Below are 14,784 nucleotides of genomic sequence, written 5' to 3'. Positions count from 1 at the left end.
GTTAGCTGTAGGTTTTTCTGAGATTCCCTTTATCAGATTGAAGACATTACCTTTGATACCTAGTTATATATATAAAAAAAAAATTATCGGCCTTGTGGCTCATGCCTGTAATCCCAGAAATTTGGGAGGCTGAGGCAGGCAGATCATCTGAAGTCAGGAGTTCGAGACCAGCCTGGCCAACAGGGTGAAACCTCGTCTCCACTAAAAATACAAAAATCAGCAGGGGATGGTGGCACATGCCTGTAATCTCAGCTACTCGGGAGGCTGAGGCACGAGAATTGCTTGAACCTGGGAGGCAGAAGTTTCAGTGAGCCGAGATCACGCCACTGCACTCCAGTGCCACTGCACTCCAACCTGGGCGACAGAGCGAGACTCCGTCTCAAAAAAAAAAATTATTAAAAAAGAAAAATTACCGTGCTTGGATTGAATTTTATCACCTTTTTTCCTGTATCTGTTGATGTGATCATATGGATTTTCTGTTTTATTCTGTTAATATGGTCAGTTACATTGATTGATTTACTGTTAAACCAACCTTGCTTTCCTGGGATAAATTCACTTGACCATGCTGTATTACCTTTTTGTATATTGCTGTTTTTGATTTGATAATACTTTGTTAAAAATGTTTCATATATTTATGAGGGGTATTGGTCTGTAGTATTCTTTTAATATCATTGTCAGGTTTTGATATCAGAGTTATACTGGCCTTAAAAAGGAATTGAGAAGTATTTCCTCTTCTTCTCCTTTCTGAAATAGTTTGTATGAGATGGATATTATTTGTTTCTTAAAAGTTTGATGGAATTCACTAGTGAACTGGCTAGGCTTAGAGTTCTCTTTCTGGGTTGTTTCATTTGGGGTTCAATTCATTTAATAGACATAGAGCTATTCTAATTTCCTGATTTTTTTTTCTTGAGTCAGTTTTGGTACATTGTGTGTTTCAGAAATGGGTTCATTTCCTCTAAACTTCAAGTTTATTGGCAGTTGTTCATAATATTACACTTTTAAGGTCTGTTAGGATCTGTAGTAGTGTTCCTCCTTTATTCTTAATCATGGTAATTTGTCTTTTTAAAAATCAATTTAATTAGAGATTTATCAGTTTTATCAGACTATTGTAAAAAGCTTTTGATTTAATTTATTTTGTCAGTTTTCTATCTTATTTATTTCTCCTCTTTGTTGTTTCCATCTTTAGACCTTATTACTTTGCTTTTTTTTAATAGCTTTTAAATGTGAAAGCATCTCTGTGTCTGTCTACATTTTGTAGTATCTGTTTCTTTTTTTCAGTTACCCACTTTTCACTTGTCAATGCTAGATGTAAGATTTCTGCAGATCGTAGTATGTAGCCTTATTCTAATAAAATCAGTGTATTATGACAGTTTTGCCACAGATGGAATAAATTATCTTGAAGGAGGGTATCTTTTTTCTAATTTGCACTAAAGTGCTCAATGGATTCATGGCAGCTCTGAGTATAAGGGTGGATTGGTTTAGAAGTTATTGGGACCTATACGATTTATTAGTATATGAAATTTCAAATGTCTCTGGTGGCAGAATGGGCATGTGCTTCTGAACATATATAGCCATAGAAGTGCTTAGCTGCAGCATCATTCCTTCACTCCCAAGGTAGAATTAGTCTCTTGCCCAGCTTATCCTTGATGTTGTTGCTGAATTTGGGTCCTGCCATGATGAGATCTTCAATGAACACATCACTCACCATTATTTTGATGGATAAAAATCAGTTCCACCCAATTCATTTGAATGTCTTCATATAACTGGTTACATTTGAGTACATTTTGTCTTTAAACATCAAATCACCTGCTCTGACTGAGTTGATGGACTTGACTTGTGTCAAGGGGATGAAGGCTCTTGACTGTTCCAGTAGTAAAGGTAGAGACTAAGAACCTGAGAAAAGTCCTCTTCAGAAAGGTGAAATAAAACCCATCAGAGTTGATGATTAAGTTGTTTCACACCTTCATGGTTTTCATCCTTGTTTGGGGATATGATGGTGAAAATATTCTCATTTTCATATCTAGTAAATTGGGTCCTGATGCTTTGAATCGGAGGTTATAGAATTGCATCTTGTGCCTCAGGTGGCATTCCTCCTCACGGTAGTTTCCAGTGCCTAGGTATTTGAGGAGCATATCTGATCCATTACATTACCAACCAAATGGTTCATCATTATCTCTAGAATGCAGGCATCAGTCCATGAAGATCATCTCCGAGATGGCTTTTGTTCTCTTCCTCAAAAACCCTGCAGGCCCACTGGTTCTTTCTGTTTCCAATGGGCCCAATGGAAGTGGACCCATTTTCATTCTATGTTCTAATCTCATGGCTCAGAATTCACTTACAGGGCTCCCACATCCTATTGGGGTAGGAAAACCTTTAAGATCTTTCTTGCCTATGTACTTTGTACATACATTTCTCCTCTGAGGTCTTCTCACATTTCTGGAGTACTACCTAGGCAAGGAGGGCTGGGGTCCCTTCTGCTCTTATATCAGATAAACATATAGAGACTTTGACTAAACCCCACCCATGAGCCCAGGGCTTAGCCCAAATAACAGGATACAGGGCTCCCCTTTTTGAGGGCCCCCTTACATTTATACACCCAATGTTTCCCTCCCATCTTACAATGTATTTTCATTCCTCTGCAGTTTAATATATTTTCTGATTTCCTTTGTGATTTTTTCTTTAATGTGTAGGTTATAAGTATGTTTACTTTCCAAATATTGAGGCTTTCCTAGGTATATTATTGTTACTGATTTTTTTTTTTTTTTTTTTGAGACGGAGTCTCACTCTGTCGCCCAGGAATGCAGTGGCGTGATCTCGGCTCACTGCAACCTCTGCCGCCTGGGTTCAAGCGATTCTCCTGCTTCAGCCTCCCGAGTAGCTGGGATTACAGGTGCCTGCCATCATGCCTGGCTAATTTTTGTATTTTTAGTAGAGATGGGGGTTTCACTGTGTTAGCCAGGTTGGTCTCGATCTCCTGACCTTGTGATCCGCCCACCTTGGCCCCCCACAGTGCTGGGATTACAGGCGTGAGCCACCGCGCCTGGCCCTAATTTCTAATTTAATTTTATTGTGGTCAGAGAACATTCTTGGTAAAATTCAAACTTTTGAAAGTAAGTCTTATTTAAGGCCCAGCATATGGCTTATCATAATTAATTTTCCATGTGCACATATATGTACTCTGTGTTATTGGGTGAGTGGCTATAAATAACAATTACAGTGCTGTTCTTATTGTCTATATTCTTGCCAATTTGTTCCTCTGGTTGTTCTGTCAGTTTCTAAAAAGAGATATTATAGTTTCCAACTATGATTGTGGACTTGTTTATTTCTTCCTTTAGTTACTTAAAAAAAAACAAGAAGTGTCACAGTGACTATGTAAGCCTCTATTTCTGTTTTGCTTTCTTTGATTCACATAGTCTTATGATTTTGTAATTAATTTTGAAAAAGTTAAGCAGCATAGTAAATAAATATATCAAGTCTTAATTCTAAGGTTGCTTAACAGGGATTTTAACTATATTAAAAGGTAAAATAATATTAGTATAATGACTTTTCCATTTGGACCTTTAAAAATCAAGGAGGAATAATATCTTGTGAACCTATTAAGCTTTAACATCTTTTCCAGCTATTTTTTAGGAGGTAAAAGTGTGTTTCTAGAACTAAAAAATTAGATTTCGAGGTATAAATACAGTTTTGATATTGTATTAATACACAATTTCAAATACTTTATTAGTACATCTTTTAACAACCTCCCTTTAACATATTGACTTATTTTTATTGGTTACAAATTTATTCTGATTACATTGGAACTAGTGTGCATTCTAGAAATACTGTTACTTAGCATCTGGTTTTGACTTTTAAAATGGCTGTTATTTATAGTGTATTGAGGGTTTTGCTGTATAATTTGCATAGTTCCTTTTATGAAAACAATAAAAGTCTATAGCTTTCTAAAGCTATAACTTTATTTCTTCATTCTTGTTGCTTTTTTCATTCATGTATAAGAGAACTATATTAAGGAACAAATGATAACAAATCCTTTGTATAATCTGCTAGCTTCTAGGGTTAAAGTAAATCATTTGTCTTCCCTCTATATTGTAAATAAAATATTTTTTTAATTTTCTTACTTTGATTTTTTTCTGGGTTAACCATAAATATTTTGAAGCCTAAGAACTGTCACACATAATGTGTTTCATGTTTTCAAGGAAAGAGACAAAGTTCTCTCTGTGTTGGAGAACTAACATAATGAATAGATTCTTTATGGAAAAACGTTTCTGGCTGTTATAGAGTAGAGGGTCTGTGATACATAGTTTTTTTCCTCGGGATTAGTTGTGGCGGACAAAAATGGATTAAGTCAGGAAGCTTAGATAGTTTTGTCTTCACTACTAACTTATTTGACTTGGGAAAAATAATCTACATCTGTTAAATGATCAAATGAGATGTTCTAAAGTATTTTTCAGTGGTGCGATTTTATGAAATTAAATTATTTTTACTTGTGAACTATACAAAAAAGTTTCAGAACTCAGTAATTGTTTGTGATTAATTTTGAATGGTAAATTAGAAGTGGTAAATTATGTGTTATTTAAAAAGATTGTTTTTTAAATATTTAGAGTATCCAGTACAAGACTGGATCTACAGAAAAAATCTGAAGCCCTTGAAAGTATCAAGCAAAAGCTTACCAAGCAAGAGGAAGAAAAAAAAATCCTGAAACAAGAATTTGAAACTTTAAGTCAAGAAGCAAAGATTCAGCATGAGGAATTGAATAACAGAATTCAAACAACAGTAACAGAACTACAAAAAGTGAAAATGGAGAAAGAAGCTTTAATGACAGAGCTTTCTACAGTAAAGGACAAACTATCAAAAGTTTCTGATTCTTTGAAAAACTCTAAAAGTGAATTTGAAAAGGAGAATCAGAAAGGAAAAGCCGCTATATTAGACTTGGTTAGTAGTTTACATTTACTTTCTTAGGTAGAAGTGATTATTTTATTTAAAATGTACTGATTTTTCTGCTTAATTCACAGTTTGCTTTTCTTTCTACATTTAAATAGTTTAAAGTAGTTCTTATGAGGAAATTAATTGGGATTGCTTAACCTGAGAAGAAGCCCAAGATAATAATGTGTGTGTATGCACCTGTGTGCACGCCATTTTCTAAAGGCCAAGAATATTTTCAGTTGAATATCAGTCTTTCTCATGTGTGTTGTTATGTTCTTTTCTGTTTGGAGAAAACATTTTCTATCTGTACACTTTTCCTATTGTGATCATTTCTTAATTTATTGTTTTCTAAGTTTTCTTGCTTCCATTTTCTTGAAGCCCATTGCTATAAAAGTAGTGTGGCAAGTTAATTATAATGAATTGTGTGACATAAAATGTGATTTCCAAAGTGTTCTAAGATATCATTTTAATGTTTAAAATATGCCATTGTGACTTGGTTGATGATCAAAACCCTTAGTGTTTTGTTGTCCCTCCTCCATTACTTCTGTAATATTTTCCTAGTTTTATCATTGAAATGGATGATCCTGTCTCATCTTAGCTCATCATAATTTTAGTTTATTTCTTCGTGTGTATCTTACTAAGGTTATAAACTAAACTTCTTAAGGTTATTACAAATATTTTTTATGTAATATAGTTTTCTTTTTTTTAAGGAAAAAACTTGCAAAGAATTAAAGCATCAACTTCAAGTGCAGATGGAAAACACACTTAAGGAACAGAAGGAACTGAAAAAGTCACTTGAAAAAGAGAAGGAGGTAAGATTTTTTTTTTCTGTAACATAAAATCTGTAAAGTATAGTAAGGTCTTTATATTTTCAAATAAATATATAAAGCATGTTTGTTCTTGGGGGCATTTCCACAGATAATTTTTTTTTATAGTTTTAAGAAAAATAAGCATTTTCATACTGATATTTAGGTCATAGGTTTATTTCTCTGAAATGTAACAAATCATGTATATAGTTTAAAATTGTTATTTGTATTTTGCCTACTATTAAAAAGACTTAAGCTAGTTTATAATCAAAGACCCAAATAAAGAAATATAATTAATAAAGGTAGAAAATTGAGTCAGCTAACTACAGGGTTAAGGACCATTTTTATGGTTGAAAAAAAAATCTTAAAAGGCTTTCTATAGAAATGACCTTTATTTCATGGACTCTTTATGGCTCTTTATTTCATGGACATTTATACACATACTAATGTATACTTGATAATGGTTGTAGAACAACCAAAATATTTTTCTGTGGTTAATGCTTCTATTGTTTCCAGCAAAAACAGACAAGCAAATGAGTAAACACATGGGTATAATATATGGTTGTTGCTCTCTGAAGCCATACCTGCTAGCTGCTAGAGTCCAGGTATGCAACTTTCTAGAAAATCTGATTTGATAAAGGAGCAAGACATAGTACTGACAAGTATTTGATGTGATTGTATTCTAGTTGTTGATTGAAAGCAGACTTGTGTTGTAGATGCCAGCCATGTAAGTAGCAAAATTATAATTGCTTCATGCCCAAGTTCTGAATCAAGATTGTTCAAATTTATATCCTGGCTATGCCATTTATTAGCTCTGCCATTTCACCATCTTTTAGACCAAATACTTAATCTCTGTGCTCTAGTTTCTATATGATAGAGTCTATATGAATCTATGTGATAGAGTTATTGTGAGAAATAAATGGGTTAATATCTTTAAAGTACTCAGTACACTGACTATAATAAAGTAAATGCTCATGCTAGTTATTATTTTATCATTGGTTATATCATATATCATCCTTATTGTCATACTCTCTGACTCCTGTTTTGCATAAAAATATTTTGCTATTCATTGTGGAGATAAGCTGAGACGTCTATATGTAACACTAACATGTTTTCAAAAGTAACTTTGGATATGGTCAAATGCTTGAATGTAATGCTAGGTTCTTAGTAAAATATGCATAGAACATGAAAACATGACTTTGGTTGGAGGGTGGGAGATAATAGTGGTTTACCTTGGTGACAGAGGAACTTCAGTGTGACTTCTGTATGATGTCTGAATTTGAACAGAAACATATCCTAGTGGATTGTACAAACAAGGTAGTAGTAAAATATGCCCCAGATCTCTAAATGAGGTAACTATTCTACAGTGTATTATTATTATTATTTTAAACAGAGTCTCGCTCTGTCAGCCAAGCTGGAGTGCAGTGGCGCAATCTCGGCTCACTGCAACCTCCACCTCCTAAGTTCAAGCGATTCTCCTGCCTCAGCCTCCCAAGTAGCTGGGATTACAGGTGCCTGCCACCACGCCTGGCTAATTTTTGTATTTTTAGTAGAGACAGGCTTCACCATGTTGCCCAGGCTGGTCTCGAGCTCCTGACCTCAAGTAACCTGCCCGCGTTGGCCTCCAAAAGTGCTGGAATTATAGGCGTGAGCACCTGGCCTGTGCAGTGTAATTTAATGTCATCAGACAGATACTAAATGTATTTTGTCAAAAGTGATTTTGTTTTTATCATAGTTACTATAGAGCTATTCTTTGTGACAACTGTGGCCAAAGACTTAGTGGCATATGAGAATTTTTTTTTTTTAATTATTATTTTTTGAGATGGAGTCTCTTGCTCTGTTGCCCAGGCTGGAGTGCAGTGGCACGATCTCGGCTCACTGCAAGCTCTGCCTCCTGGGTTCACACCATTCTCCTGCCTCAGCCTCCCGAGTAGCTGGGACTACAGGCACCTGCCACCACACCCGGCTAATTTTTTTGTATTTTTAGTAGAGATGGGGTTTCACTGTTTTAGCCAGGATGGTCTCGATCTCCTGACCTCATGATCCTCCCGCCTCAGCCTCCCAAAGTGCTGGGATTACAGGTGTGAGCCACCATGCCTGGCCGAGAATATTCTTGAAAGACAGTTGACATCCAACAATTTAGACATTGATGTTGACATACCTATTTTCCGTAATACAAGAGAATACTAATGTAGATTATTTACAAGCTGTAACTATACAATTATAAGTTAAAAAGAAAGGTAGTGTTAAAAAAATAATAAAGATTAATCCAGCATGTCACCTAATAGTGAATAGTGTTGGTTATGAAAGCAATATGAGGGCAGGTATCTTTACTAATTATCTCTAGCCAACAGCCTCAGTAATTTCTTCCTAGAGTAGTGCCTGGAGTGTAGTAGTTACTCAGTAAATTGTCTTTTGAATGAACAAATGAAGGCTAAATAGATTTTTTTTTCTAGTTACTCAGTACATCGTCTTTTGAATGAACAAATGAAGGCTAAATAGATTTTTTTTTTCTTTCAGGCTTCTCATCAGTTGAAATTGGAACTCAATTCAATGCAGGAACAACTTATACAGGCCCAGAATACTTTAAAACAAAACGAAAAAGAAGAGCAACAACTTCAGGGGAACATAAATGAGCTAAAGCAATCAAGTGAACAGAAGAAAAAACAAATTGAAGCACTCCAAGGAGAGCTTAAAATTGCTGTTTTACAGAAGGTAGTGATATATTTGTTTGCTTTTTATAGGAAGAAAAACTTGGCAATTAAGAAAATAGTATGATGATTAATACAGATGGATAAGTTGCAACATTGAAAAGTTTACATAAGCTAATTTTTTTCTAAGTTTAATATATGAAAGCATTTGACTATATTATCAAATACCTGAGTCTGGATTTCCATTCACTATAACTCTCTTGTCAGATAATTGTTATTTAAAATTATTGTACTAATCATTTGATAGACATGAAACTATCTTATTAAAAATAATATATAACTGGCCGGGCACAGTGGCTCATGCTTGTAATCTCAGCACTCCAAGGCAGGCAGATCACCTGAGGTCAGGAGTTCAAGACCAGCCTGGCCAACATGGTGAAACCCCGTCTCTACTAAAAATACAAAAATTAGCTGGGCGTGGTGGTGCATTCCTGTAATCCCAGCTACTCAGGAAGCTGAGGCAGGAGGCAGAGGTTGCAGTGAGCTGAGATCATGCCACTGCACTTCAGCCTGGGCGACAGAGGTACTCTGTCTCAAAAAAAAAAAAAAAAAAAATGTAACAAGGAAATAATTTATGCAACATTCATCGTGTATTAGAAAAATTTAAAGGAATTTAAAATAAATCATTCTTATTAAGGGCTAAGAATAAAAATTACAAAGTGGGATATCTTAAAAACATTCACTAGTGTAAAGCTTCATATAGTTTTAATTATTAATATTTTAAGTTACACTGTAATTGTTTCCATTTCCAAATCTATTTTAATTTATTATTGAGCATAGTTTTTATTCTTAAGTGTTTTAATACTTGTCCAGACCAAGAGTTGGTAAAAATGGATTATACTTAATATGAAATATTTGAGCACAATGAGTTCCTTCTCTACTGTTAGTATGTCCATGTTAATTGGTCTATGGAGAAGATAGTAGAATCCCTCCTATGTAGAATAAACTAAGTATATCATGCCATTAAGAGTTGGCTTTCATACTGCTAAAGTACAAAGTATATAAATTAAAACAATCAAAAATACACATTTTATGTTGACCACTGTTTTTGTAGCTATTATTATGCTGCTTTACAAAATAGTAGTTCTTTAATAATACAACCAAGAGTAGACAAATGTGTCTATTCTTTTGTTTTTCTTACCATATATAATCAAAAGTCAACATGTAATTATCACAGTGCATACTTTGTTGTATGCTTTCATATCCTGAGGTCATTTTCTTCAAAATATACTAGCCTTGTATCCAAATATTTACAAAATCTTCATTTTTATAGCATCGTAACTTAGTGAAATAAAAAACACAAGTATTTTTAGCATGTTTTCTTATTTAAAAATTATGAGTTTTATTAATATTTCTTTTGGATTTGTGATTAATATATATTGCCTGTACAGTTGACCCTCCATATCTATAGATTCTGTAACTGCAGTTGGAATTGAAAATATTTGGGAGAAGAAAAGCAATAAAAAGTAACAGTACAGTATTAAAAAATAATACAAAATTGGCTGGGTGCAGTGGCTCACACGTGTAATCCCAGCACTTTGGGAGGCTGAGGTAGGCAGATCACTTAAGGTCAGGAGTTCGAGACCAGCCTGGCCAACATGGTGAAATCCTGTCTCTACTAAAAATACAAAAATTAGCTGGGCATGGTGGTGTGCACCTGTAGTCCCAGCTACTCCGAAGGCTGAGGCAGGAGACTCGCTTGAACCCCAGAGGCAGAAGTTGCAGTGAGCCAAGATCGTGCCACTGCACTCCAGCTTGGGCAACAGAGTGAGACTCCATCTCAAAAAAGCAAAACAAAACAAAACCAAAACACCCAAAATTTAAAATACAGTAAAACAACTATTTACATAGCATTTACGTTGTATTAGGTATTGTAAGTAATCTAGAGATGTTCAAGCCAGGCAGATCTGAATGCAAATTTTGTTTAATTTTGTTAAATTTGGACACACATTAACTTACTGGTCATAGAGAAATGATTCATCTTTCTGAGCTCAATTTAATGGAGTCATAGAGTTGTTGTAAAGATTGAGATAATGTATTTAAAGTTTCTAGTACTGTGACTCATACAATGTGGAAGTAAAATAGTTGTTGGATATTATATGGAAGTATAGCAAACTGTGACCTGAGAGTGTCAGTGTATATGGTAGACCATGTAATAATAGGCCATGACAAAGTTATCATTGTCACTGGCCCATGGTGAAGTAGGGAAAACAAGGATAATGTTTAAATGGGTATAGATGTATGATGTATGTGTGTACACACTTAAATATATATATAAAACATAAAAATATGTATACACACATTATGTCTAGATATGTAGTTTTATATCTATAGCTATAGAGTTATATATATAAGTAGATATCTATATAGTTTTCCACATTGAAGGTCATAATGCACTTACACATTTTCTGCATATATATATAAATAAAAAGTAATACTACAGCATTAAAAATACCAAAATTTAAAATACAGTAAAAACTACTATTTACATAGCATTTATATTGTTAATGCTATGTTACCTAATGGTATTGTAAGTAATCTAAAGATGATTTAAAACATTATATATAGCATAAAACTATTCGGGAGTTACTGATCTAGAATCAAGAAAGCATGCTGTGAAGTCAACAATCCCTCACCAACTTTGCTCAAAATCTAATGTGGAAATATAAAATGAATAGGATATGGCCCCTTATTTTCAAGCAGCTTATAATTTAATGAGAAAGCAAAATGTAAAGCAAAAGAAAACTGTATTATATAATGGAGCAGTTATCAAACTGTTGCATTTATCTGTTTTTTTTTTCATTTAACTTCTTCACTAATGGATTTGAGTTCCTCAAAGACAGAGAATTTTGTCTTTTCTAGCAAATAAGCTCTTAATCATTTTTAAAAAATGAATGAATGAGTTTGTCAAAGGAAAAATATTGAAAGCCCAAACATGAGCCCAAAGAGCTATTATGGCCATTATTGAGACTTCACAGAGAGCTTAGTTAAGAGTCAGAACAATAATTAAAGAGTAAGAAACCTAGATTTGTGAAAAAATGTTAAAGAAAAGAAGTAGTATTTTAGAAAAGAAAATGTGTAAGTGCATTATGACCATCAATGTGAAAAAGATATCCAGGAATTCTTCAATGTGAATTGGAAGAAGAACTCTATGAAAGGAGGATGGCATGGGATGTTATCAGATACTGTATAGGGAGATCAGCTCTCTGCTCCCCGATAGGCAGTTAGCACCAATTCCTATCATTCTGTCTCCTAGCTTTCTTGAATCCATCCTTCTCATTTTCCACTGCTACAGCCTTAGTCCAGACTTTCTTTTTCTCTTATCTAGGCTGTTAATATAGCCTAATAAATGTTCCGGGCCCTCCAGTCTATTTGTCATTCATTCACTTGTTTCAGAAATATTACTAGGCACTTATTTTATGCCATGGCACAATTCTAGGTGCTGAAGACGACATAGCTGTGAATAAAACAGACATGGGACCTGTTCTTGTGGAGCTTATACTTTAGTGCATAGAGAAACTAAACAGAGAGGTATGAAAGATAGTGATGGGACGTAATTCTACTGAAGGTTGGGTGATCAAAGAAGCTTTGCTGAAGAGATTTGAGTTGATGTTGGTATTTTCTAAAAACAGATGACCAATATGGTTAAATTTGGTTCTGAGGGAGAAGGTAACATGAGATGAGCTCAGATAATTAGACAGGGGCCAGATCATTTATATGCAAATTAGATTATGAGATAACAGAATGGTATATTTTATTCTAAGGGCAATTGGACTCTATTGGAGAATTTAGAACAGAGAATGGTGGGGTTTGACTAAAGGGAAAATAAAGGATTTTGTGAATGATTATAATGATTTGTGAATATATTTTGGAAGTTGCATCATCAGGACTTTCTGATAGATTCAAAAGTGAGAGGTAATAGGAAGAGGATCAAGGATAACTTGGGTTTGTGCATGTGGGTAGTTGGTAATGCCATTTATTGGGGGAAGTAGCAGCTTTTTTTTTTCTTTTATTTAAGTTCTAGTTTACATGTACACAACATGCAGGTTTGATACATAGGTATACATGTGCCATGTTGGTTTGCTGCACCCATCAACTCATCATTTACATTAGGTATTTCTTCTGATGATATCCCTCCCCCAGCCCCCCACCCCCCGACAGGCCCTGGTGTGTGATGTTCTCTGCCCTGTGTCCAAGTGATCTCATTGTTCACTTTCCACCTATGAGTGGGAACATGCGGTGTGTGGTTTTCTGTCCTTGTGATAGTTTGCTGAGAATGATGGTTTCCAGCTTCATCCATGTCCCTGAAAAGGACATGAACTCATCCTTTTTTATGGCTGCATAGTATTCCATGGTGTATATGTGCCATATTTTTTTTTATCCAGTCTATCATCGATGGACATTTGGGTTGGTTCCAAGTCTTTGCTATTGTGAATAGTGCTGCAATAAACATACGTGTGCATGTGTCTTTATAGTAGCACGATTTATAATCCTTTGGATATTTACCCAGTAATGGGATTGCTGGGTCAAATGGTATTTCTAGTTCTAGATCCTTGAGGAATCGCCACACTGTCTTCCACAATGGTTGAACTAATTTACACTCCCACCAACAGTGTAAAAGTGTTCCTGTTTCTCCACATCCTCTCCAGCATCTGTTGTTTCCTGACTTTTTAATGATTGCCATTCTAACTGGCATGAGATGGTATCTCATAGTGGTTTTGATTTGCATTACTCTAATGGCCAGTGATGATGAGCATTTTTTCCTGTGTCTGTTGGCTGCATAGATGTCTTCTTTTGAGAAGTGTCTGTTCATATCCTTTGCCCACTTTTTGATGGGGTTGTTTGTTTTTTTCTTGTAAATTTGTTTGAGTTCTTTGTAGATTCTGGATATTAGCCTTTTGTCACATGGGGAGATTGCAAAAATTTTCTCCCATTCTGTAGGTTGCCTGTTCGCTCTGATGGTAATTTCTTTTGCGGTGCGGAAGCTCTTTAGTTTAATTAGATCCCATTTGTCTATTTTGTCTTTTGTTGTCATTGCTTTTGGTGTTTTAGTCATGAAGTCCTTGCAATGCAGGCTCTTTTTTGGTTCCATATGAACTTTAAAGTAGTTTTTTCCAATTCTATGAAGAAAGTCATTGGTAGCTTGATGGTGATGGCATTGAATCTATAAATTACTTTGGGCAGTAAGGTCATTTTCATGATATTGATTTTTCCTATCCATGAGCATGGAATATTCTTCCATTTGTTTGTGTCCTCTTTTATTTCATTGAGCAGTAGTTTGTAGCTGTCCTTGAAGATGTCCTTCACATCCCTTGTAAGTTGGATTCCTAGGTATTTTATTCTCTTTGTAGCAATTGTGAATGGGAGTTCACTCATGATTTGGCTCTCAGTTTGTCTGTTAATAGTGTATAGGAATGCTTGTGATTTTTGCACATTGATTTTGTATCCTGAGACTTTGCTGAAGTTGCTTATCAGCTTAAGGAGATTTTGGACTGAGACAATGGGGTTTTCTAAATATACAATCATGTCATCTGCAAACAGGGACAATTTGACTTCCTGTTTTCCTAATTGAATACCCTTTATTTCTTTCTCTTGCCTGATTGCCCTGGCCAGAACTTCCAACACTATGTTGAATAGGAGTGGTGAGAGAGGGCATCCTTGTCTTGTGCCGGTTTTTAAAGGGAATGCTTCCAGTTTTTGCCCATTCAGTATGATATTGGCTGTGGGTTTACTATAAGTAGTTCTTGTTATTTTGAGATACGTTCCCTCAATATCTAGTTTGTTGAGAGTTTTTAGCATGAAGGCTGTTGAATTTTGTCAAAGGCCTTTTCTGCATCTATTGAGATATCATGTGGTTTTTGTCGTTGGTTCTGTTTATGTGATGGATTACATTTATTGATTTGCATATGTTGAACCAGCATTGCATCCCAGGGATGAAGCTAACTTGATTGTGGTGGATAAGCTTTTTGATGTGCTGCTGGATTCGGTTTGCCAGTATTTTATTTGAGGATTTTCGTATCGATGTTCATCAGGGATATTGACCTCAAATTCTCTTTTTTTGTTGTGTCTCTTCTGGGCTTTGGTATCAGGATGATGTTGGCCTCATAAAATTAGTTAGGAAGGATTCCCTCTTTTTCTGTTGATTGGAATAGTTTCAAAAGGAATGGTACCGGCTCCTCTTTGTATCTCTGGTAGAATTCAGCTGTGAATCTGCCTGGTCCTGGACTTTTTTTGGTTGGTAGGCTATTAATTATTTCCTCAATTTCAGAGCCTGTTATTGGTCTATTCAGAGATTCAATTTCTTCCTGGTTTAGTCTTGGGAGGGTGTATCTGTCCAGGAATTT

The 14,784-nt window shown here is 35.0% G+C and overlaps 1 protein-coding gene across 5 annotated transcripts in view; it reads left to right on the top strand.

The window, feature by feature from the left end:
• Nucleotides 1-14,784, top strand: part of EEA1 (early endosome antigen 1) — a 156,819-nt gene that overhangs the window by 122,012 nt on the left and 20,023 nt on the right. For all 5 annotated transcript variants that reach the window (XM_016923975.4, XM_522610.9, XM_016923974.4 and 2 more), the window contains 3 exons: nt 4,602-4,932; nt 5,634-5,735; nt 8,250-8,444. In XM_016923975.4, coding sequence (XP_016779464.2) covers nt 4,602-4,932; nt 5,634-5,735; nt 8,250-8,444 — 628 coding nt within the window. The remainder of the gene's footprint in view (nt 1-4,601; nt 4,933-5,633; nt 5,736-8,249; nt 8,445-14,784) is intronic.

Source organism: Pan troglodytes, chromosome 10 (assembly GCF_028858775.2).
Source record: "Pan troglodytes isolate AG18354 chromosome 10, NHGRI_mPanTro3-v2.0_pri, whole genome shotgun sequence".
Taxonomy (NCBI): domain Eukaryota; kingdom Metazoa; phylum Chordata; class Mammalia; order Primates; family Hominidae; genus Pan; species Pan troglodytes.
Note: the sequence above shows the minus strand (reverse complement) of the source record. Positions and strands in the feature narration are given on the sequence as shown.